The 26,695-nt window shown below is 38.2% G+C and overlaps 2 protein-coding genes across 15 annotated transcripts in view; both read left to right on the top strand.

Annotated features, from left to right (window-relative positions):
- The window catches only part of ZNF148 (zinc finger protein 148), a 126,425-nt gene extending 111,018 nt beyond the window's left edge, over nucleotides 1–15,407 (top strand). For all 7 annotated transcript variants that reach the window (XM_027061063.2, XM_027061065.2, XM_027061068.2 and 4 more), the window contains 2 exons: nucleotides 8,304–8,422; nucleotides 8,736–15,407. In XM_027061063.2, the coding sequence (XP_026916864.1) occupies nucleotides 8,304–8,422; nucleotides 8,736–10,334 (1,718 nt within the window). In that variant the 3' untranslated portion in view covers nucleotides 10,335–15,407. The remainder of the gene's footprint in view (nucleotides 1–8,303; nucleotides 8,423–8,735) is intronic.
- Nucleotides 15,408–25,429: 10,022 nt separating this feature from the next.
- SLC12A8 (solute carrier family 12 member 8) overlaps nucleotides 25,430–26,695 on the top strand; it is a 139,338-nt gene continuing 138,072 nt past the window's right edge. For 2 of the 8 annotated variants that reach the window (XM_053220969.1, XM_053220967.1), the window contains exon 1: nucleotides 25,434–26,048. The gene's annotated coding sequence lies outside the window, so the exon portion shown is untranslated. Of the gene's footprint in view, nucleotides 26,124–26,158; nucleotides 26,347–26,695 lie in introns of those variants that run through there. The other 6 variants (XM_053220970.1, XM_053220971.1, XM_053220965.1 and 3 more) reach the window with 6 other exon arrangements.

Below are 26,695 nucleotides of genomic sequence, written 5' to 3'. Positions count from 1 at the left end.
CCAACCGGTTACTTTTTTAAATGGGCAAATATTATCAATGTTTCTAAAGTTTAAAATGGCAGAAGTTGGAAGTTTCTCCCTGACCTCCATTCTAGGGAAAGAAAGCCATTCTATTGTACTGGAAAGGCGGGCTTTAAAGTTTGGTACCTGGAAAAATTACTTTTTCCTTTAGTTAACTTAAAACCTTTTGGGGTTTTTGTGGTCAGTATTGATTTAACCGATATGTCTTAATGTTACTGTGGCATCTTCACAGTTTTTATTACTGACCTAATTTATACTTCATTGGTTGTAGTTTAGTCTCAGATTATTTCCTATAGAAGATAGTTTTTTGCATAGTGCAAGCATACCTTATTCTATTGTGCTTTACAGATACTTCTTTTTTTTTTTTTCTTCAAATTTAAGGTTTGTGGCAACTCTGTGTCAAGCATGTCTATTAGTGCCATTTTTTGGATAGCATTTGTTCACTTTGTGTTTCTGTCACATTTTGGTAATTTTTGCAGTATTTCAAACTTTTCATTATTTGTTACGGTGATCAGTGATCAGAGATTACAGCTTGCTGAAAGCTTAGATTTTTTAATTAAGAGAATGTGCTTTTTTAAGACATGCTGTTGCACACTTAATATAGTAGAGTGTAAACATAACTTTTATTTGCACTTGGAAATTTAAAAATTCATTTGACTCCTGTCATTGCAATATTTGTTTTATTGTGGTAGTCTGGAACTGAATCCCTCAATATCTCTGAGGTATACCTTTTATGCATTCTTCTTAGACTGATAAATGATCTTTCGAACCTCCTGGAAGGACTATAGGCAAAAGATACATTTTCTAAAGTTTTAAGCAAATAACTGAATATGTGATTACTAGCCCGTGTATTTATTTCAGTAATCCTCCTTGTTTCCCTTTTCCAAAACTTATTATCAAAGTTAAGGGTGTTTGCATTTGGGATATTATAGTCTAGCCATTGGGTTTATAACTATAATCAATATGTAAATATATGATAATCATTTATTATTAACCTCTTCATTTCTTTTTTTTTAATAACTAACATTTATTGAACTATTAAAGTACATCAGGTTTCATTTTTAAATTAGTTCACACAGGTTATCTAATTTATTACTTTACAGATAAGAATATCAAGCCTTAAGAGTTTAAATAACATGCTCAGTTTCTCACAGTTAAGAAATACTGAGCCCAGCATTAAAATCCAGCCGGTCTGGCTCTAGAACCTGTATTCTTAAGTATTTACAGTGCTTCTCATAATAGTGCCTGATCTTTTTTTGGTTAGTGTAATATTGGTTATTCTTGTAAATTTTGTCATACCTACCTGTTTTTATGATTTGCTGAAGATGGACCGTTCCTTCTGTTGTGAACTATGTATTACTGGATAGGCCATGTGAATTTTGTCATAGGTTTAGTATTACCATAAATATTTTTGACCTAGATTTTAAGAAGACTTCGTTAAATATATTCACTATCATAGAATTGGTTTGGGGGAGGAATTTTAGGAGAAAATGATCCTAGAGGAGAGAAAAAACATGGTAAGTTTATAGGAATTGGAAGAAGGCAACTTTGATTAGAACTCAGAAAGTAAAGGAGGGAATTGTGAAGAAACATCAGACATGCAGGGGCCAGTTGATAGAGAACCCAATTGTTGTTGTTGTTGTTGTTGTTGTTGTTGTTGTTTTAAATTCTAAGAACAGTGGAAGGCCATGGATAGGATTTAAAGGTGATCAGATGTACTTACATTAACAAAATCTGGGAGTGGTATGGAATTGTAAGGAGATGAGAGTGGATCCCAGAGAGACTGCTATAAAAAGGTTATTATATAAATAGTCCAGTCCAGGGCATGATAGTGTCTTGAACTTGGGTGATGACAGTGGGAAATGAAAAGAAGTGGGGGGATTTGGCAGGGATTTAATAGGTGGAACCTGTTAATCAGTTGCATATGGAGAGAGGGGATAAAGAAAAGCTGTGTGGGCCTTTGGGGTGCAAAACTAGATGAATGGGAGTGCCATCCATATGAATAAGGAATCAAGAGAAGGACTAAGCTGTGGGTTGAAGATCACAAGGTTAGTGTGGGATATAATGTATTTGAGATCCCCCGGTGTTCTGGAAGTGGATATGTTTGTTGAGTATGCAGTTTGGATGTATGGGTTTGCAACTCAGATTTAAGTGTAATTAAAGCGATGGAAGTAGAGGAGTTTCCCTTCTTGCCAAATAAAAAGAAAGAAAAAGCAAAAAACTTAGGAGGAAACCTTAAAGAACTAAAACATTTCATAGGTGGAGAGAAGAAGGTGAGCTGGGAGCAGGTGGAGATGCCTAAGGAGCATGGTTGCCATAGAAGGAAGCCAAAGAGAAAGCTAATTTAAAAAAAAAAAAAAAAAAAGGGATCACTTGAGTTGAATGCTATTGCGAGGTCTACTAAGTTAACTGAAAAGATTTGGTTGAATTTGATAACTTGAAGGTGATGTGCAAGAACCATTTGATGAAATAAGTGCAAAAGCCAGATTGGAATGGTTTGAAGAGGAAAAAGAGGCATAGTTGAAACTGCTAACAATCAGATTAATAAAGTTTATGTCCTTAATACTTGTATATCATTTGGCCCAATAATTACTCATATATTAGAGTAAGAATTCTTACCCGTAAGTAGCTCAATGTGTGCAGTGTTAAAGTTACCAGGGAGAAACACCACAGTGCGAAGAATTTGTGGTCTCAGTGGATAACCATTAGAAGAGAAACCCGAGGCTTCTTGGGTATTGGAGATTACCATTAGCAGAACACCTTGTTTTTTCCTCTCCATGTTACAGCTTTCCTGAATTGAAAATAGTATTTATAAACTTCTTACTTTGTAAGTAAGCTTTTTCTCCTAATCTTGAAATTACTCAAATGCTGTCTAAATTGTCTTTTCTAGTAGAGGGTCCCTGGCTTTCAAGGGGAAAAGCAGTAAAAGGATTTTCTATGTGTTGATTTTATTCTTAGAGAAATTATGTATCAGTCATTTTATTTTTTATTTCCTTTCAAAAGACATAACAAAGTACCAAAGTCGGGAGTAAGATACAGAGCACATTATCACCATTACTTCCCCCCCCCCACACCTGATCCCCCTGTTAATAACCCTGTTACCATTACTTTTTAATATAATATTTGAGAATAATAGCCAGCAAAAGTACATACACACAAAATATATTACAGGCCAAAAACCAATTTTTGCAACCAATATTATTGCATACTTGAAAAACCCATGAGTGTCAATGAAAAATTATTGCAAACTAGTAAATTCAGTAAAATAGAAAACCATACACTTTGTATATACACACCCACAGTAGAAGATATAACAGAAGAAAACACCTTTTTTTACAGTATCAACAATAAGAAATGTGGGATATCCCATATGAAGAAATCACTAAAACACTGTTGACACAAAACAAAACTTGATGAAATGGAAGGACATATTTCCCCTTCCCTGTTCCCCCCCACCCCACCCCCCTCACCCCCGCCCTGGGTTGGTTGGTTGGTTATTTATTTATTTATTTATTTATTTATTTATTTAGTGGTAAGAAAGGTCAACATCATAAAAGATACCAATTTAAAAAACATTTTTTTTAACGTTTATTCATTTTTGAGAGAGAGCGAGGGAGACAGAGTGCAAGTGGGGGAGGGGCAGAGAGCGAGGGAGACACAGAATCTGAAGCAGGCTCCAGGCTCCAAGCTCCAAGCTCCAAGCTGTCAGCACTGAGCCAGACGCGGGGCTCAAACTCACTGCGAGATCATGACCTGAGCTGAAGTCATACATCTAACCAACTGAGCCACCCAGGTGCCCAGGGATACCAGTTTTTTAATAAGTTAACGTAAATATTTCAGGCAGCTCTCCCTTTCCTACTGCAGTTACTAGACAAGATAATTTTGAAGTAATATGGAAAGTGGATAAACCAGAACAACAATGAGGGGGATTAGCCCTACCAAATGATAAAATGTATTATAAAGTCATAAAACATTTTCTTTCTGGCTTATGAACAGTCAGACCAATGGAACAGAATAGAAGATTTAGAAATAGACCCATGGAACTTACTAGTATATGATTTTGATTAAAGAAATGATCGAAAAAAGTGGAACTTTTCAGTAAATGGTGTTGGGAAAACTAGATAGTCATCTGGACCTCAGGATGAACCCCAGATATATCAGATTTAATGTAAAAGATGAAACTACAAATATGTCTTGAAAATATGGGCAGATTCTCTATATCCATGCTAATAACATTTGTGATTGTCTTTTTTATTTTAACTTTCCTGTTGGGTGTGAAGTATCTCATTGTGGTCTTGATTTGCATTACCCTAATGAACAATGATGAGCATCTTTTCAAGTACTTATTGACTGTTTGCATATCTTTGGAGAACTGTCTGTTCAGATCTATTGCCTATTCTTAGATTCTTAGACTCAACAACTGTTGAGTTGTAAGTGTTCATTTCTTATACTGGATGCATATCCCTTATCCGGTAGATAATTTACAAATATTTTACCCCATTCCAGAAGTTATCTTTTCACTTAAAAAAAAAACAACACAACATGAAGTTGAGCATTTTAATCATTTTTAAGCATACAATTTAGTGGCATGAAGTACATTTAAAATATTATGTGACCAAATGAAAACCTCTAACCATTAAGCAGTACAACTCTCCTTTCCTCCCTATCCCAGGCCTTGGTAATCTCTATTCTACTTTTGTCTCTGTGAATTTGCCTATTCTAGATAACCTCATCTATGTGGAATCATTCAATACTTGTCTTTTTTGTGTCTGGCTTCTTTCTTTTAGCATAATTTCTTTAAGGTTCATCCATGTTGTAGCATGTATCAGAATTTCATTTCTTCTTATGGCTGAATAATATATCATGGTATGTATATATCACATATTGCTAATCCATTCATCCTTTGATGGACACTTGGGTTGTTTCCATCTTTTGGCTGTTCTTAATACTGTTTCTGTGAGCATTGGGGTACAAGCATCTGAGTGAGTCGTTGTTTTCTATTTCTTTGGGTATGTACATAGGAGTAGAATTGTCTGTGTTTAACATTTTGAGGGGTTGCTAGACCGTTTCCCACAGGAGCTACACCTTTTTTTCTTTTTACCTTCTTGATAGTGTTTTTTGAAGGATTGAACATTTTTTATGAAGTTCATTGTATTTTTTGTTTAGTTGATTGGACTTTTGGTGTCATATCTAAGAAATTATTACCTAATTCAAGGTCATGATATTTCTATGTTTTCCTCTGAGTGTTTTATAGTTTTCATTCTCACATTTAGGCCTATGATCTATTTTGAGTTAAGTTTTGTATATGATGTGAGGTAGGGGTCCAACTCTATTCTTTATGTGAGTGTCAAATTGGTCCACCATCATTGTTGAAAAAACAAAACAAAACGATTTTTCCCCCGTTGAAGTGTATTGGCACCTATGTTGAGAATCAGTTGACCATAAATGTAAAGATCTATTTCTGGACTCTCAATTCTATTCCTTGATCTATGTCTATCCTTATGCCATTACCACACTATCTTATTACTGTAGCTTTGTAGTAGGTTTTGAAATTAGGAAGTGTGAGTCTCCCTACTTAGTTTTTCTTTTTCAAGATTGTTTTGGCTATTCTGGATCCCTTGCATTTCCAAATGAATGTTAGGATCAGGTTCTCAATTTCTGCTTTGAATTTATAGATCTGCTTGGAGAGTATTAACCGTCTTAAACAGTATTAAGTCTGCCAGTCCATGAATATCGTGCAGCATTAAATGAATTCTTATCAGTCCACTAATTTTCTCTCTTATCCTTTCTCACTTTTGAGAAGTGACTTTCACTTGTGAGCTCAATAAACTCTATCATCTACATTCTCTGTGTCAAAATATGCAACTGTTTTGTTCTTTTATTCTGAAATATAATCTGCACTCTCCTTCCCTTTTCATCTTAAGTCCTCTGAGATCTTGTTCTTTTGATTATTAATGATAATATTTCATTTTAATCTTAGTTCAGTATTCCATTTCTCTCCTTCACTGGCTCTTTCCCTTCTGCCTTCAAATAAATTAATTTCAGTCTCTAACACTACTTGATCTTAAATAGATTGCCTCCTAATTATTACTTCTCATCTCCTTTTCCTCATTTCTTTCACTTCCAAACTTTCTTAATAAGTTATCCTCTCTCCCAGCTTCGATTATTTCTTTGTTTTGTGGAATAAGTGAATTTGTCTTGATTACTTGTGTTAATCTTAATCTAGCCTCTGAACCGTTGAAGTCCGTACTCAAAACCCTATTATATAGGAGTGGAACTATTCTGTCTTGAAATCTGGGCGGCACTCTTAGAGCCATTTGCCACAACAGCATCAGCCTTTGGGGGTCTCTGTGGAGCCCCCAGTGGCACAGTTTGAAAGCTACCACAAGGTCCCTTCGGCCCTAAAATTTGGTAACTCCATAGCAATTACAGAAGTTGCATTCTTGAAAGTTTCAAATAATTTACTTGTCACCAAATTAAATTATATTCTTAGGCACCATTTCTCCTAGACGTTTTATAGTAACTAAACCCTTAGTTTCTCTGTTTCCCACTACATTTTCTTTCTTTGGCTTTAATTACATACACAGTCTCTTTAAGTGCTATTCACTTTAAATTCTAACACCGGCAAGAAGCTTTTCCAAATCATACCAGCTCAGTAACATTTTTCCCACTAGTAATCCACTATAATAATCGTTTATGCCATTCGTTTAACACTTAAGTGCACAAAATATTTTGAGCTACATAAAGATAATTTAGGCTCAGATTCTGCCCTTAAATGTGATCTTGTAGAATAGAGATGTACAAAATAATTATTGAGATGAATTAATGAGTGCCATAGGAGAGCCACAGATGAAGTTCTATGGAAATTTAAAGAAGATGAAGATACTTTTCCTTGAAAGAATAGGGTAAAGGATCTCAGAAGATTTGGGTTGGAACTTGAAGGGAATGTAGCGCCTGAACACACAGGGGTAGGCATTCTTGACTAAAGGAGCAGTGTGAATTGTAGCAGAGGTAGAAAAGCACAAGATGGTAGGTATTTTGATTTGGCTGGAGGAAAAGTTTTAAGAAGAAAGGTAGTGAGATAAAACGTTGTAAAAGTAAACTGGAGCTGGACATAGTTTTATTAGTTAGTTGTCTGTCTAATGTGTGCGTCTTGTTTTCCCAAGCTCTATGAAGACAAGTAATGAATCTTACACTTTAAATCACCTGCAGCAGGGTTATGGGTTAGAGAGCAAGTATTCCATAAGATTTTGTCAAATGTATGAAAGATAGAAACAGTTGCTTCCCAAAAACATACTATTCAAGGTAACTTATTATCACACCCTTCTGTTTGCTGTGGTTTTATCAGTAAAAACTATTTTAGATCTCCATAGTAATGGTTCCTTACAGCCAAAAAGTCCTTATGACACTTTAAAACATAAAATGGAGGGGGTGGAAGCCGGGGTTATGTGTCTGATGACCAGTACTTGGTTTGATTCATTCCCCGCCAAAAAAAGGACCTGAGAAATTCTGGTTTGAGATGAGAAAAGTGACCAGTTATAAACAAACCTTTTGAAATTTAGTCTGTAATTTAAGTTCTTTTTATGTTTTAATGAATTAGATTTTTAAGACTATTTCCTAGGATTCAGATTTCATTTAACCACAAATATTTGTTGAAAAGAAATGAAGAATTGAAAAGGTGTATCCAAGCATTGTGTTGGACTGTGTATGGGTAACATTTTCTTTTTTCAAAAAATTTTCTAAAATAGTATTTTGTATGATTGAATAAAAAAGATTAAAAGCTTCAACTACTCTTACTAAAACCATGTCCATCTTGCTGTAAGTTCCTGGTACTGTTTGTCTCCACAGAGAGTGTGTTATGTACACACATAATAGAAAGGCAGGGAAATTGAGTATGCCTACTTTCAGTCTTTTCTTCCCAATGGCACATGCCAATCTTTTATTTTTATAAAGCACAATATTTTTTAATGTTTATTTATTTTGAGAGAGAGAGGAAGAGTATGCACAAGCATGCATGCTGGGGGGGGGGGGGTGCAGAGAGGGAGGAGAGGATCCCAAGCAGGCTCCATGCTGTCAGCGCAGAGCCTGACTCAGGGCTCCATCTCACAAACGGATTATGACCTGAGCTGAAATCAAGAGCCGGATGCTTAACCACCTGAACCACCCAGGCACCCCAAAGCAAAATATTTTTTACAAATTAAATTGGAAGATATATTTAATACAGGGGTAGAGTTTTTGTCGTAACACTTGTTTTGTTTTAAACTTTCTATATCATGTACTAGGTGAAAAACCATTTCGCTGTGATGAATGTGGTATGAGATTCATACAAAAATATCACATGGAAAGGCATAAGAGAACTCATAGTGGAGAAAAACCTTACCAGTGTGAATACTGTTTACAGGTAAGGGGTGGTTTAAAATGTTTGTTTTTTTAACCATTTTGCTGAGGTATGATGGACATTGAAATTCTATCCTAAATTAAATTATAAAATCATTCTAGTAAATTAGAAAATGTCATTACTAGAACTGTTTGAAGAACCTCCCAACTGCTGTTGATTAGGTTTATAATTGGCAAACGGCTCAACAAATTCATTTGGATTTGCTTATATTATTCTGCTTCTATTTTTATATTAATTACTTTTTTCTTTTCTTTTCTTGCTTGACGAAAAACACAAACTAAAACAAAAACTCACTGCTGAAATCTGAATTTGACAGTATTTTTCCAGAACAGATCGTGTATTGAAACATAAACGTATGTGCCATGAAAATCATGACAAAAAGCTAAACAGATGTGCCATCAAAGGTGGCCTTCTGACATCTGAGGAAGATTCTGGCTTTTCTACATCACCAAAAGATAACTCACTGCCAAAAAAGAAAAGGCAGAAAACTGAGAAAAAATCATCTGGGATGGACAAAGAAAGTGCTTTGGACAAATCTGACCTGAAGAAAGACAAAAATGATTACCTGCCCCTTTATTCTTCAAGTACTAAAGTAAAAGATGAGTATATGGTAGCAGAGTATGCTGTTGAAATGCCACATTCTTCAGTTGGGGGATCGCATTTAGAAGATGCATCAGGAGAAATACATCCACCTAAGTTGGTTCTCAAAAAAATTAATAGTAAGAGAAGTCTGAAGCAGCCATTGGAGCAGAATCAAACAATTTCTCCCTTATCCACATATGAAGAGAGCAAAGTTTCAAAGTATGCTTTTGAACTTGTGGATAAACAAGCTTTACTGGACTCAGAGGGCAATGCTGATATTGATCAGGTCGATAATTTGCAGGAGGGGCCCAGTAAACCTGTGCACAGTAGTACTAATTATGATGATGCCATGCAGTTTTTGAAGAAGAAACGATACCTTCAAGCAGCAAGTAACAATAGTAGGGAGTATGCGCTGAATGTGGGCACCATAGCTTCTCAGCCTTCTGTAACACAAGCAGCTGTGGCAAGTGTCATTGATGAAAGTACTACGGCATCCATATTAGATTCACAGGCACTGAATGTGGAGATTAAGAGTAACCATGACAAAAATGTTATTCCAGATGAGGTACTGCAGACTCTCTTGGATCATTACTCTCATAAAGCTAATGGACAGCATGAGATATCATTCAGTGTTGCAGACACTGAGGTGACTTCTAGCATATCAATAAATTCTTCAGAAGTACCTGAGGTCACCCAGGCAGAGAATGTTGGATCAAGCTCCCAAGCATCCTCATCAGATAAAGCCAACATGTTGCAGGAATACTCAAAGTTTCTGCAGCAGGCTTTGGACAGAACTAGCCAAAATGATGCCTATTTGAATAGCCCGAGCCTTAACTTTGTGACTGATAACCAGACCCTTCCAAATCAGCCAGCATTCTCTTCCATAGACAAGCAAGTCTATGCAGCCATGCCCATCAATAGCTTTCGATCAGGAATGAATTCTCCACTAAGAACAACTCCAGATAAGTCCCACTTTGGACTAATAGTTGGTGATTCACAGCACTCATTTCCCTTTTCAGGTGATGAGACAAACCATGCTTCTGCCCCATCAACACAGGACTTTTTGGATCAAGTGACTTCTCAGAAAAAAGCTGAGGCTCAGCCTGTCCACCAAGCTTACCAAATGAGCTCCTTTGAACAGCCCTTCCGCGCTCCATATCACGGATCAAGAGCTGGAATAGCTACTCAGTTTAGCACTGCCAATGGACAGGTGAACCTTCGGGGACCAGGGACAAGTGCTGAATTTCCAGAATTTCCCTTGGTGAATGTAAATGATAATAGAGCTGGGATGACATCTTCACCTGATGCTACAACTGGCCAGACCTTTGGCTAAAAAAAAGTGTAAATAATACTGGCACTTTAGAACAGATTAATCAAGAGTGGGGTTACTCTGTGTAAATGGAGTGCTGTACAGATTTAAGAGCAATGCGTTATAACAAGTTAAGCTGATATGAATAGCAAGATAATCCAATAACTGCATTTTGTTTGGTTAGTCAGCATTCTTTGAACTGCCTTACATGTTGTCACCTTTATAGAAGCAATGCATTACTTGTTTTAGAACAGAAACTTGCTATTCCACCTACACCGAGTTTCAAAGGAAAAAAAAAAGACTTTCGCACAATTGTTTCCTAATTGATAACATTGTACATTCTTAGGAGATTAGTAATTGTGTGAAATTTACTCATACTGTTTCTAAGTTTTTCAGCATAGTCATTGCACTTCAGCAGGGAATCTGAGTATACTTTACAGACAGAGTGAACTTCAGAGTTTAAATGTCAAGAGATTATGGCTTAAATAAATTAGTGTGTCCTATAGGAGGAAAAAAAGAAACCAAGAAACCACCGTTTAAAAAGAATGATATGCCATATACCCTTGATTTTCATTTTGCATTATATTGACATGTTTTTTTTTTTGAGAAAAGAAAGTAATAAAAATCTGATAGTCTAAGACTCCACTATTTAAAAGCCTAATTACTTTTAAAATATGCATACTTTCAAAACTTTTACCAAAATACGTAACTGTTGAAGCATTCACTTCTCAATGGAAGTATGCATATTGGTGTCAGTTTCTTTGTACAGTTGTACTTAGATATTTTTTATGATTTTTCATGTGCAGGTATCAAGGTTTTGAAGTTTTAGTAAAAAGATATTCTGTAGATTACATTCCCAAGAACATAATGCTTACACAAAATGTATATTCCACGTTTTAAAGCTTAATTGTATTTTACTTTACATATACACTTCAGTTAACATAGAGCACTTAGAATCTATTTGGTATTTTTGATTTCTCAAAGTAAAAAAAAAAATTAGATTTTTAGGTTTGATATGGTTGTGTCATAATCATCTCATAATTGACAATTTTAATTTTTGGCAATAAAAGGAAATTGGATATCTTTGGAACTGTAAAACCTGGTTTAATCCTTCTCTTTCTAGAATCTTGGTAGATTGGATAATTAAACAGTATCCAGAGAAACTAAAGAAATGGGCATTTTAATTGCTTATTTTATCTTGAATTACTTTTTAATGAACACTGCTCATTACAATTTTACAAACCAAAAGTGTTTACTAATTCTAGTAACTACAATTTCTTTTTCAGCTAGATGAGTGATCGGAAACTTTTTGTTGCATTTCAAAATCTAAATAAACTACAGACTTTATCCTTATACCACGAATGTTTTTTTTTTTTAATATATATATATATATATATATATATACTTTGTCTTAAAATAATACAGCATGGTACCATAAATAGTGCTTTTATATATACACATATGTATACTTTTCTAAAGAATGATGGTTTGAGTTACACATTGGACAGTTTTAAGTTTTGGAAAATAACATTACTTCTATTGATTTTATTAGCCTCTTTAATTTGTTCCAACTTTTTTGCTTATTTTAATTTCCACCATCTTTGTCACAATGCACATACTGATGTAGCACCAGTGATACTCTAAAATTAATATTCTTGGAAGGTGAAACTTTATTGTTGCTAATTTCCACTTTAACTTTTATATTGGCCCTATAGATCTGCAGTCTTTGTTTCAGTATAGAATGTTACACATTTAAATTATTGTTTCTTTTATTTAATGTTATCCCAAGACTGTTCTCATAAAGGGAACAAAGAAAATATCAACCCTTAACATCTTTTACATTTATTTTGAATATTTTGGTGTTTTATGATAATGAATATAAATTATGTTTAATGTGGTTTCCTCTGTACGTTGGTTATTAAGCTTTGCTTGAAATATTAATTTTCCTATTTGACAGCTTTCTTTGCTGCCAAACTTTTCAAGAATTTTAGACTTCTCTGAGGTAGATGTTTAAGTTCTGCCATTACTGACTTTGAAGAATAGTGTGTGTTGTGTTATACATCATGCAATTGCAAGAAGGCTCTATTCAGGTGAGATGTGAAAAATGGAACTGTGCTCATGCTATATAGGTGTTTATATTTTTCTCATACTGTTATTTGATAATAGGCATTTATTTCCTGAGTTGATTTCTTTTTCTTTTTTCTTTTTTTCTCTTTCTCTTTCTCTTTCTTTCTCTTTCTCTTTCTTTCTCTTTCTCTCTCCTTTTTCCTTTTTCCTTTTTCCTTTTTTCTTTTTCTTTTTTTGAGCCTGGTCAAAAATTTTGTTCTTCAACAACTTGTTCAGTCCTGGTATAGTATACAGTTTTTGTTTGCTTTAATATCACCAGCACAGTTTTTTTAGAGTGTGACTCTACTGCTGAGCAGTTAGGGTAAGCCAAGGAAGGCAGGCCTTTGAAAATGGTAGTTACGCAAGCAAAATTTCAGGTGTTGCATTCCTGTCTTCGGCACATTTCTTTAAATATACATAATGGCAGACTTTTCTACCACATTGTAAGCATTTGATACTTTGACATAAGTTATTGACGTACCATTTAAGTATAGTAGTTGTGGCTCTCTTACTGTGAAATTCTAAATGCCTACCAGAATTACCTTGTATTATCATCATAGGATAAACATCTCAACAGTTTGGGTTTCCCCACTTTGCTTTAGAAAGTTACTTAATTTGTATCTGGGCATTAACAGTAAAAAGTAAGTAGCCTTTATGTGCTGCTGTAGATCAGAATATTGAGGATAATATGAGGATGAGATAATCCTTCTGCAATTTGTGTTTTTCATTTCAGTTAGCAAAGTGTTCCATTAAAACATGCTCTTATACCATTAAACTTTTGGTCAATGTGAGTGAGGTATGCTTTTGCACTTAGGACCTACTCTCCTGTTTGAAGATTGGAAGCAGATCAGGTTAGATGAGGTAATCTCTGTTGAACATCTTGTAAAGCTTTTTTTTTTTTTTTTTTTTTTTGACTTCTTATTGTACACATATTCATTTGGTTCAGAATATTTGAGTGGCTCTTAAATCTTTTGGATGTCCTTGCAGCTTTTCTGTTTGATAACCATACAAATCCATCCTTTTAGCTCTGGCTGAGGACTGTCAGTGGTCGGGTAATTTTCCCTTTCTGACAGGCAAAAGAGGTCTTGTGCTCAGGGTAGGCTTTCATTACCACAGGGGAGAGAAACTTGCAAAGTGCCAGCTAGGTTAGATCTTTTGCCACTTCTTTCATTTTATCAATTTGGGTTTTTAAAGGGCTGTTTAAAAAAAAAAAGCCGGGAAACTTTAAAAGTAGGCATTACTGTAGTACCGCATTTCTTAGACATAGAACATCTTAAACTAGAACTTGTTTTTTCACAGTATAATTACTTGAAGAAGCACTATTATAATCAATGAGAAACTTTTTGACACTGCAATTTAATTTAAACTTTTTCCGTTTCAAATTGCTTTATTTCAGGGAAATAATTTTCCAGTTGTTTTGCTATATTCTGCAAATAAAACCGTGTTTCCTTTTTTCACTTAAACGTTGGTAGGAAACAAACTAAAGCAGACAAACATTTCTTGTTGTGTTTGTTGCTTTCTTTAATCCAATGGATAAAAAAGTAAAACCCTGTAAACATTATTTTATTTTTTTATGCAATACCATGCTGTAAATACGGTTCATCAAATAAGGATGTACCTATGATTGAATCTTTAATTCTGCACAGTTAGAGTTTATATATAAACGTGTCTTGACAATCAAGGACTTTTATGTGAGTCTTCCTTTATGATGTTTATTAATGTTATGCATTCCATTTGTTTTGAAGTGAGTACCAATGTGCTAATTTGTATTGTCTGAAAGTATGTAATGTTTTTACAGCTTGTTTTTAAGAATCTGTAAATATGTACAAACAAATCACAGTACTGCTTTATGTTAGAAGGCATATGATGTTGTACTGTACGTAAGCAATAATACATAGCAGTGCTAACTGTACAAGTAGCATCAGGAAAGTTCTAAAAACATTTCAGAGTTATTCTCCTTATTTCATTTAATAATGATTATCTTTAATCAGTTTTTATAAGTAAATTCCATTGTTCCTCCTACTGGAACATAACACTGTTTACACAGCATAATTGAAGTTGCAGGGGAGACAGGCTAAATCTGACTTCATCTGTACTCACTTTCACTAAGCATTGAATGGCCTTACCACTCTTCTGCAAGATGGAGGAAGACCGCAAAACTTAGTGCCCATCACACTGAAGGAAGGGGGTGTGGTTTTTTTTTTATTTGTTTTTTGTTTTTTTTCCTGCTTCTGTACTGCTACCTAACTTTGTGGTTTGCTTTGGATTTAATATTTGTTTCTGTTTTAGATTCAAGCCCATAAGTTTTGAGGTGACTTCAGCTCCATTGTGACATAGTTCTCTTCATAGTTCATAGCTACATTTCAGTAATTCTAAACTTTCTACTTTGATTTTTAGATATGTATTTTTCAAGCTTGATTTCTCAGCTGAACAGATGAATTTATTCAACTTCAATACAAAGAAAGACAAACCTATTGTAGTTTGAATTGAGTAGATATTATACTGTACAGAACAGCTAACTATTTGAACACACACATCACTGCTTTAGAAATAAAACCGCCAATTTATAAATGTATATGACCTACATTTTATAGGAGAAATGTTTTTAAATGCTAGTCATTTATATAATGTGCTTTGAAGGATTTGCTAGTCCACTTCTGTCACTTTTTAGTACACTGGTATCTTTTATATGTAATGTATGCTTTTTATTATTGTAGCAAAGCATTTCAGTAGAATGAATTTTGCAACAATATGGGGGGAATTTTTCATTGTTGGATTTGAATTATACTGGATTTTATCTGTGTAGTCTTGTCTTTATTTTAATGCTGTCTGGAAGGGAACTTGGTATCCAAATAAAGCAGGTAACCTCATTTTACTTCAAGGGCATACTGTGTAGTGCTGAATTTAATCTGGAAATCTGACGATTTTGAAAAGAAAAACACATTTATAAAAATTGTACAGAAGAAATTAAATGTGTGATGGAAATCCTGATGGTGGAGCACGTTGAATTTTCTGATATATAGTGTTATTTTCCTGGGATCCCCTATGCCTTCTTTGTATTTCAACTAATAAAGGAAAAACCCTGTCATTAAAACTGGTAGGATAATAGGATATTCTGATTATACAGTATTACTTTTCCTATCCCGTTTTCTGACCCTTTCTCAATCACTGTAAATTTTTATTTTCTATTTCTTATTCATAATTAAACCTGTACATATTATAGACACTGTTGTATAAAACTGAATTGGGTTGCTATGCTTGAATGGGTAACTAAGTGGAAATATTATGGATACTGAGAATTCGTAATATCAGAACAAATTTCCAGGAGAAAGGGGCATCATGTGTCCTGGGAAGGTCACAGCAGATGTTTCTTCAACCCTCTGGGCTATCTATGTGAAGGAATCCACTATAAACTTAGTATCTTGGACAAGTGGGTCTTTCCTTCCCCACCTCCCCCCAAATATATGAGCACTAAATTTCAAAATCTACTCAGGTGAAAATTACTTTGCAATGAAACTTACCACATTGAAATTTTCACTGTTAAAGATATTTGTGATATTTTTAAATACAAATTTTTGCTCAGTAGTCAGCAGCCTGACAATTGAAATTTGGTAAGTCAGTGTGTTTTAAAATATATTTTACCCTCCAAAGAGAATTGTTTTCAAACAATTGGGAGGACTTCTGTTTGTTTAAATGCATTTTTTAATTGTCATTGTAAAAATAAAATCTTGCTTGACCCCGTATTATGCCATGAATGAATTGCTGAGCCTTTATAATACAATGAAAGCTTGTTTCATGCATAGTCATGGAACATAGAAATGTTCTTTAAACTGACCTATTCATTAAGTGGTTTAATGAGTTTCACAGCTTCTGGCATTGTTGTCATGTAGTTAACCTTGCCACTTGGAGTTTATAATACCATTTTATGTATTGTGATACTAAAGGAAGCTGTTTTGTTTTATTTTTAATTGAATTATTAGACTAATTTATATTTGCAAATTCTGCATTTTAAATGTGGACACTTGCTGTTTGAAAAATAAAAAAAAAAATACAGAATACAGTTTTATGAATAATTTCCTAGCTGACTTTTTCACAATATTCTGAACCAAATAACTAATGGTAAATATTTAAAAACTGGTGCATAGATTAATATTAAAAAGAGAAGGATGTCTGTATGGAATTCACAGTTTTTGTACAAATTGAGTAACCATCAGCAGGAACTTTACTTTTGTGTAGAATGTGTAGGCAGTTCTAAAATTTAGGAGTCAAATGTTACTGTCCAATATTGTAGACTTGAAATATGTTTAACATAGGTTTAAAAATTATGTGTTGTTGTTTTTTCTTTATGGGTAAGAGTCTGTAAACCCATCATATGTGGGTTTTTACCCCCTATTAGTGAAGATAGTTTTGTTTTTATCCATTTACCACCTTGCCAGTCCCCTGTCTTGTAACACATTGTAAGAAAGCTGTCTGCAGTTAGGAGTGCAGTCCAGGTCCTTGGAACAATATAAACTAATGGCCTTTGCAGAGATTAATCCTAGGACCCTGGCTTTATTAGCATGGTGCTTTAAGTAACCATACATAATAATACCACTGATAGTCTATTAATCCATTTCCTAGATCTCAGTTTTTCTTGAATGGTTAGAAATGGTAGGTAGAGGGGTGGGGAGATATATACTCTACATGACACTTCTACCTTCTGAAGATTACAAGAAAAAATGAAATTGAAGTCACTTGAATTAATGTTATCATAGAGTCTTACTTGACAATTTGTCATGCACAAAAGGAGTATGAAGATTTCCATGATTATGTTTGGATAGAAGTTTACTTTTTTGCAGACTGCTGGCTGTCCTGTCTCTCCCTCCCACCCCCAGCCTGAAAAGGTATTAGGATAAACTATATCCATTTGATGGCTTATAGTCAATGGAGCAGAAGAGTTTAAGTGCACTGAAGGTAAAATTTTAGTTCCTCTTGTCATTTTCAAATGTCTTTAAAAGGACATTTATAGTAAAACATCATGCACACACCCATGCAGATGTTGCATATGTGTAAGAGCTAGGATGTGAAATGTGATACTATAAATGAGAAGGACCATTTTCAAAGTGATTTTCAAACTACTGGAAAAACCCAAGTTTAGAAATGGACCTGAATGGAAAAATGGAGAACATTTTGAGTTTTTGCATATTTACGCATTCAGGTGAACTCTTAAAATCATAACTTAATTTTCCCTAGCTGCTCCCGTTCATAGTAAGATTCTGAAATTCATGCTTGTGTTAAGGTGGCCAAGGGAGCCAAACAAATGTATTATTACCTGTGATGGTACTTATGTTTCTAATGATTTGAATTCTTACTTGCTGGGGCCTAATATTCAGGATCCATCGCCTGCTAAGGAACAAGCATTGTGCTAGATGCGCCTAAATGGTTAAGTCTATTAACATCTTTATTTGGGCATCTGAGAGGTTTTTGAGGTGGTGGTAGTTGCAGGGTGTGGTACTGTACATTAGATTATTAAAGCATAAGATGTATTGGATGCTGTGCTGTGTAGCTAAATACCTCAGGCCTCATCAAATGGGTAAGTAGTAGATTTCTTTAGGACAGTTTTCTAGAGAACATAATTTTAATAAATTGGTTGCAGAAGATAGAAAATATATACAGGCCAAATAAAGTGGAAATAACGTTAAAAATATTGCCTAATTAAAATACCAAACTCACGGATAAAATTCAAACCTGGACTGTGGAAATGAGACTAGCCTTTGTTCAGAAGGAATGTACCTGTTACAGGAGTGGGAAATGAATGTGCTCTAGGGATTCGTGAACCTGAGGGGTACCTATATCTTAGTGGGGAGTTGGAAATGGATGCTGGAGGATGCTTTCCTGGAAATAGGAGAGCTAACTGAACCGGTGCTAATTAGTCATTCGAGCACAGTCTTCATGGAGTGGTATTAACACTAGTTTAAATCATTTGAGTCACCCATGAGTCAGTACTCCCAGCTATGATTATGTTTATGATGCTCTTTAAGTCAAATAACTTCCACTAACCCCTAATTATCTTACATTCTCCTTTCCTTGACTGTTTCCTTCAAGGTGTTTGGACCACTATGAAATTTACCCTTAAACCTCCTGAATAACAGTTTTCCTTTGTTTCTTTATGGGAATTCCAGCACTGTCCCACAACTGTTGTCGTGTTGATAATGAGAGTTAAGACTGATTGCTAGAGCACAAAATGAAATGGCAGAAAGAGGATACAACTGAGCAAACACATTCAGAACCACTCTCGGCTTCGCTGGCAACATGCACTGAGAGAAGTTGTGCTGTGCAGTTTGCTGAGTTGGCCCTCACGATCTGAGAGCAGATGGTGGTGCTCAGAGGTGGCATAACCAGTGTTGCAAGGGACAGCTTTAAATGACCTTTATGTGATCTTCTTGAGTATTGTGAGACTGCAGGGGTGTAGGGTCATGAGATTCTACAAGCTGCATGGGCAGGTTAAGAAGCAGAATGAGCAAGAGAGAAAGAGACAAGTGGTGGTTCTCCCTTGGTCTGTCTGTGTAACATTGTTCATGTCACTTACCTTCCTGAGCCTCGATGTTTTATCTGTAAGGAGATAATAAAAGTTCTTTCGGAATTGCTGTCAATATCAAGTCATTTGAGATGATTTGTAAACTATAAAGCACTAAACATTTCCTAGTTCATATTTTAGAAGTGGCACAAAGGGGAGCTAGAGCAGAATTGGACAAGTGTTGGAAGCTTCATTTCTTATAAAGCAGAGCATGTGATAAATTCCTGACTTGATGACAATATCCTCTTTCAAAAAATTGGGAGGTATGAGTGGGTTTGTCTGGATTTTATTGACTGGCAAGGAAAAGCTAGTTAGTGAGGTGGGTGGAAGAGATTCCATTTTCAGAGACCCTGGAAGGGATGCAATGTTTTTGAGAATGATGTATATTGCAGTGAATTTTTAAAAGTAAGCTTGCAGGGTGAAAAAGAGGCAAAAATATCCTACAAAAGTAAGAACATCTTGAACTACTCCATTCCAAGCTATTGGTTAATCAGGAACAAGAACCTGACTGCCCATGGGGCAAAAAGCCAATAAATAGTAAGGTTGGAATTTTGCAGCCAGCTTCACCAGGCAGGAGGAAGGGACACAGGTCTGTGTGGTGGGCCTGGCCTGCTCATTCACCTTTTTCTCTTACATTTATTTTTCACCATTTCTCTCCAGTTATTGCTATCTCCTTTGTTTTCCTCCTTAGTGACTATATGGTGTGTGCCATAGTGAGTATACACCAAACGGGAACAGCTGCTTGATGGTATATGATGTTTGGCCTTTCATGCAAGTTAGATTTATTTACCTTAAGTGTTTTTAGTAATATTTCAGAAAAATTCAAAATTAATTGCTCATCAGGAAAAGATTCTTGGTGGTGTTTTGTTCACAGTATAGAACAGTGCCTTACCCATAAGCAGGAATGAATGAATGAAGAGTTTTAAATGTGGTAAAAGGCACAAACAGTGAAGGTATTAGAAATGATGGTGGTGCCTTTTTTTTTTTTTTTTAATGTTTATTTTTGAGAGAGAGTGGGAGCAGGGGAGGGGCAGAGAGAGAGGGAGACACAGAATCTGGAAAAGGCTCCAGGCTCTGAGCTGTCGGCACAGAGCCTGACACGGGGCTCGAACTCATGGACTGCGAGATCATGACCTGAGCTGAAGTCGGATGATTAACCGACTGAGCCACCCAGGCACCCCTGATGGTGGAGTTTTTATGGTACTAAGATGATGCTGTGATCAAGGAGCCTGAGAATACTGGATGTCTACGCTCAGCCACAAACTTCTAAACAAGATTCCCACTGGAGACACATGCGAGCATCAGTGGCTAGTGAGAAACATGGCATCTGATGTGTTGGACCTGTTTCCCAAACCCTAGTGTAGAAATGGGCTAGAAGATGTGGCCAGGACTACATGTCTCTAGGACTACATGTCTCTAGGGCCATTTACTTCCCCCTAGGCTCCTTACTACTCTCTGGCTGCAGAGAAATGAGAGCTTCTCTATATATGACAACAAGTGAAGAACAGGAGGCTAGGATTCCATAAATGAACAAATGGTCCCAGCACTTTCCCCTGCTCAGTAGCATGGGAATAAAAGGAAGAAGCCAACAAACAAAGGCCATGTCCACATGTGAGGACATGCCTACTGCTGGGTGTGACTCAGTAAATATTCTATGATCAGATCAATCAGATTGACAACTCATGGTAGGCAGGTCTTGTGACTTTCTCGAATCCCTTGGAACCCTTCATCCCTTTATCATAACCACAGGCCAAGCCACCTTCAAGTCTTGCTTGGGCTCCTACAAGTTTCTACCCATTATCTCTTGATGGCCTCCAGTCCTTTCTACAGGTAACAACCATGCAGAAGCTTCAGAAGCTTCTCAGTTGCTATTTAATAAACACTAAGCACCTTGCCTTGGCCCTGGTGACCGCCACTGCCTACAGCCCCAGCCTTCCCCACAGTGAGTTCGCCCTCTGCTCTTCCACTTCCGAATTGCTCTCAGATTCTCACACTCGGTCATGCCCCTTCTGCCACAAAGACTGTTTTCTCTACACTCTACCTATTAACTCCCCACCCTGATTTCAGCCCCAGCATCACTTCCTCAGAAGAGCTTATCCTGATCTCCATTAGGTCATAACTACCCTCCCCCTCTGCACGTCCCCACCCAACCACAGACTCCTTGCCCTCCATACAGTTGCTTTCAGCATAGATGGCTATTTGTCATGATCTGATTATTAGTGTGAGAATCTGATTTCCTGCCTGTCCAGAGCCATCATGTCCCTCATCGTGTGCCAGTGTTGGGCTCAGTGCCTGGGGAGGAACAGATACCTGGTGAATATGGTTGAAAGAGAGCAGCCAGGCCCTGTGAGTCACATCTGAGGGTGCAAAGAGCTCATGGGTGCAACAGAAGAAGCACTGCCTGGGAGTTTGAGGTCCGGTGGATAGCAGCAGTGGGACCATGAAACTGCCCCTGTGAGTTTCAAAATGAGAGGAAAGATGGTGTATTTGGAAAACAGCTGGATTTCAGTCCTCATCAAAATTCTGGAATGTTCATAACAACTCTGTCACGTAGGCTTGGCAGGCTTTATCATTAACTCCATGTTGTAAATGAGAAATGAAGGCTCAGACACATGAAAGAGCATGGTGGAAAGAAAGAACTGGGACCCAAATGCAGGTCTGACTTCTCTCATCTGTCCATGGGTCTTCCATATCGGGTATGTAAGCAAGTGCTGAAGGCTAATTGTGTTGTTGTCACGGTCCATTAGGGCTGCCACTGTCATTCATGAACTGGACCCGGTTCATTAGGCTTCTCTCTGCATCTCCTGTGTTCTCTGGTCCCAATAGGTCCTGGCTCAAACTAGATGCCACGTGGCTGCTAGAGGGAGAATGACTTCCTCCTGTCAGAGGGCAAACTCCCAGAATCAACAAACAGTATAGATCCTGGAGGAGAAACAGGATCTCAACAGGAGCTGGAGACACCTGACAGCAGGGAAGTGGCAGCCCCTCCCTCTCCACTCAGCCCTACCCCAGACAGGCAAAGCAAAACTCTTCTTCCTGGGGTCTTGCCCCCACCTCTCTGGGAACTAGGAGATCTCAGCCTGTGTGAGGGGTTTGTATTTATGTCCGGTTTGCAGCTCTCGAGTCGCCCCTTCCAACTCCCAGTAATGCCTGCCGGCCCTTCAAACAAATGTCCTTCTTGCCTCTGGGACTTCTGGGAACACATCTCAACCTTTTTCTGTCTTATCTCTTCACCTGGATTAGAGAGGCCGTTTTGTGTACAGGAGAGAGCCTAATACTGGAACCAGATGTACGTTCAAATCCCAACTCCACCCTCAAAGCCAGCAAACTTTTCTGAATGTGTACAGAAGTCTTGTGATTTTTTTTTTTTTTAAATAGGCATGTCCTAGGGAGGTGTATCACAATGACCAGCTACAAAGAAAGAGATGGATAGTAAATTACTTGTGCTCCCTGAGTAATATATTTCACAACTTCTCTTTGTCATTGAAAGTTATAACTGGAGTAAGACACCACTGTGGATAGGGTATATTCTATCCCTTAAGTATTTTAAGAGAGAGGCAAAAACTGCCCCCAAAATTACTGGGCTAGAAATTCCATGGGTTTCAACCTTGACTGCATCTTAGAATCACCTGAGAAATTAAGAGAAAATACTGATGCCCAGACTCCACCCCAGACCTGGGTAAAACCACCCCCAGGTGACTGTAAAGTCCAGCCTAGGGAGAGGACTAGCTGACCCACCTCTTGTGACCCTTCTGACTCTGGTTCCAGCGCCTAGGCTGTGAGGTAATTTTGTATATATACATATTTACATCATGATTTAATGTTTTCAACCTGTTTTTACATTTCTGTTTTGGTTGAATGTCTCCAAGCTCTGATCTTTCCTCAGAGTTCAGACTTTATGACCAATGAGGTCATTTCTCAAGACATGATTTCTTCTGCCTTCGCACAGAGGGCAATTCTTAGCACCAATCACTGGAAGGGAAAGAGGTGAAGGAGCTTTCGTCAGCGGCTAAGTGGGGGTAAGGCCCACAGAACTACAACTTCAATGTTACAAACTTCAACTTGAACTGGAGTTGTTACTGAGTGGAAAACAAGTGAGTTTAAAAACAATATTATGACTTTTTTTATTTAACAGGGCTGCAATACTAGTAAGTCCAAACAATGAAATGAATAAAAATCCCCCCCTTTTTTTTTACCTTGGCTGGATGCATTATGTATTCACTATCTATTGCTGAATAACAAAGTACCCCCACAACTTTGTGGCTTAAAACAGCAACAATTTATTGTGTCTCGTGGTTTCTGTGGTCAAGAATTCACACAGCACAGTCAAGACAGCTTGTCCTTACTATAATGTCTGGGGCCTCAGCTGGAAGAACTTAAAGCTGGGGACTGGAATCATTTGAAGGCTTATCTCACATGTCTGGCAGTCGATGCTGGCTATAGGTGGGAACACCCACTTGTGTCCTCCGCATGTGGCCCAGGCTTCCTCACAACATGGTGGCTGAATTCCAAGCACAAGTGATCTGAGAGCAAGGAAGCCAGATGGACTGCCTACTGCTTTTATATTCTATCCTAGGAAGTCAAGCAGTGTCATTTCTTCCATTCCTACCGTTGGTTAAGGCACTCACAAAGGTCTGTTCAGGCTCAAGCATAGGGAACATAGACCCATCTCTTTTTGAAGGAACATTAATGTCATATTGCAAGAAGACCATAAGAGATGGGATACGTTAGTGTAACCATCTTCAGAAAATACAATCTGCCCCACATTGTCTTCTAATTTTCTTATTTAGTTTTTAGACTCCAAAAGTAATGTGCTGATCATAAAAAAAAAAACATTAAAAATCCAGAATTTGTACACCAGAGTAGATTTCCTCTCCCACTATCTCAATCCCACTCCTTAGAGATAATCACTATTAACAGATTGATGTGTTTTTCCATACAAACTACATATATGTATACATTGCATTATAAAAAATAATTACACATTATTCTGCAACTCGGTGTTTTTACTTATTATGTGATGAAGAGTTCCATGTTAGTACATATAAAAACACCTAATTCTTTCCAATACTGGTTGCCAGAGCATGGCTGTACCATAACTTATTTAATAATCTTCTGTTAATGGATATTTTGCTTTTAATTTTTTTTAACTATTACAGATTAATGATGCAGTTAACATCCTTATACTAGGTCAGATAGGGTAGTATGTTAAAAATGGAATTGTTCTATTCAAAGGATATACAAGGGTAGTGTTTTTAAATATAGCAAATGTGGGTTTTTAAAAAAATATATCATTGTTATAAGATAAATCTACATTAAGCAAGATGGGTAGGTTTCTCTTGCTTTAACATAAGGAAAATAAACAAACATTTGTTCTTGGGTTTGAAGATGTTTATAAGCTTTGAAGGGAACTTCTCATTTAGAAAGTAATGAGTAACAAAAAAGGTGGTTATGAACAGCAGTGTGGATTTCCTTTTCTAATGTTTTTAGCTCAGGCTGAAATGGAAGTGAATGTGTATTGTTCAAAATTCACACAGACACTTAGAGGGAGGCTCATCAGAACCTTTTATTTTTAAGGCAAAAAATAAAAGTGTCATGTGTGACCCCAAACTGAATAATAAAAATGAGTCTACTGGCCATGTAGATGTAGTATACGGATATACAGTCAATTCCAATAAAACGACAGTGTTTCCTGCCCACATATCTATCCATTGTTTACAGACGGCTAATGTGTAATTTATTCTGGGAGTCTTTCCTCTTGCAGAGATGGGTAATTAAAAACTTCTTTGCTGGGAATGAAGTTCCACCACACGCTACAACATGAATGAACCTTGAGGACATGCTAACTGAAATAAGCCAGACACAGAAGGGCAAATATTGTCTGATTCTGCTTATGTGAAATACCTTGAAGAAGCAAATTCATAGAGACAAAAAGTAGATTAGAGGTGACCATGGGCTGAGGAAGGGGGAGATGGAGAATTATTGCTTAATGGGTGCAGAGTTTCTGTTTGGGGTGATGAAAAAAGAGCAGTGATGGTTGCACAACATAGTGAATGTAATTAATGCCACTGAATTGTACATTTAAAAATGATCAAAACGGCACACTTTATGCTATGTATCTTTCCATACCAAAAAAGCCTTTACTGGAGCAGGAGATGTTGGGACTCTTGTCAGTGTTCCCATGGTTTTGCCTTCCCTTTTGTTTTTAAAAGAACAACCTCTATTTTTAGGGATTTTCACACAAAGGCTCATGTGGGCGTGGGAAGTACTCCCAGCTGCCCTCCTGTTTTCAGAAGCCCACATGGAAGCCTAGCAAGTTATTTAAGGATTAGGAAATATGCCAGATTGGAAATGGAGATAATTAAATCCTCTGTATGTTAATTCAGTCCCCCCCCCCCCCCTCCCCTGCAAGCTGGAGTCCTGGAAATCTTATTTCACTCCCTGGGGAAGTCGGTTCTCAGTCTTGCTGAAGGTGGTGAAGGGCAAAAGAGTTGCACTTCCTTCGAGTTGACGGTCAGCTGGTGGGGTAGCCAGCCGCACGGGGGGACCTCTGGAGCGCAGTCTCCTCTCCTGCCCAGAGGCTTCTGCACCCGCCCAGGGGGGCCACGGGGCCAGTGTGGGAGTTGTAGGCCCTCGGGCTCCCCGCCCTTTCTCACTCTGGTGTGCAAGGTTGGACAATTTCTCAGAACTGCAGTGAGTAGGATCGCGCCGCGTCCTATTTCCCAGGGCTGGCCACCTCAGCTGGTGGCACTGAATTGGCCGAGGGCTGCAGCGGCAGTGGCTGGTCCAGTCACGTCTGAGAGCTAGCGGAGTCCACACTTCCCCTCCCGGTAATTCGGCCGGGGCTCCAGATTCCCGTCCCCTCCTCCCAGGCCTGGCAACTCTGTCGCGTAGAGCGGAGCCCTCCTGGGAGGCGCTAGGTGTGCGGGCCCCACCCTTGGGGAGGGGAAATCTCAGCAGCCCCTCCCTCTCCACCTGGCACCTAGGTTCCCGAATGAAGGCGTGGCTGGGGTGGCCGAGCCCGGACTAGACCCGCCTCTCCAGCTGGACAGGGGGACCCGCGCAGAGCACACCTGGTCAGCCACGTGGCGGGGGCTAGGGGAGCGGGGACAAGGCGGGCCCCGCGCTAGAGCTCGCTGACCCTGCGGCAGGTGAGGGTGGACGGGGCTGGTGGGTGGGGAGTGCACAGGGTGGTCTCGGGGACGACTCCTCTCCCCGGAGGAGCTCTGTCCGGTAGTAAGGGAACCCGGCGTTGCCACCTGCTCAGGTAATCCCCGTCCCGCCCCCGAGTCACGGGACGCACGTGTGCACCTGAGCGTTTGCACGCGGACACTCGGACGCGCGCGTGCCTGCCCCGCGCCCAGGAGAGGAATGGTGGGTTCTCCCCAGGATCGAGAGGCGGGTGTGGGCTGCTCCATCTGGGATTCGCAGAAGTGGGGATGCTGACAGACGCGCGGGAGCCAGGGCTGCGGACCCCGGAGCGTCTCTCCGGAAACCTGCGGGTCCTTTTCCGCAGACCGAGGGCCCGAGCGGCGGGGGTCAAGCCAGGCCCAGCGCGCCTCGCTCCAGACTCGCCTGGCTGTGCGTTGGCAGCGGGGCCGAGAGCCGAGGGGACCTTTCTGGGGTCTCCCTCACACCCAGCTCGTCTCCGCAGCCCGCCAAATCCTCGCAGTCTCCCGGCCCCCAGCTCCCAGCTCTTTTCTTGGAATACTCGGGGCGCTTT

Source organism: Acinonyx jubatus, chromosome C2, assembly GCF_027475565.1.
Source record: "Acinonyx jubatus isolate Ajub_Pintada_27869175 chromosome C2, VMU_Ajub_asm_v1.0, whole genome shotgun sequence".
In the NCBI taxonomy this organism is placed as follows: Eukaryota; Metazoa; Chordata; class Mammalia; order Carnivora; family Felidae; genus Acinonyx; species Acinonyx jubatus.
This window is presented reverse-complemented; position numbering and strand designations above follow the sequence as displayed.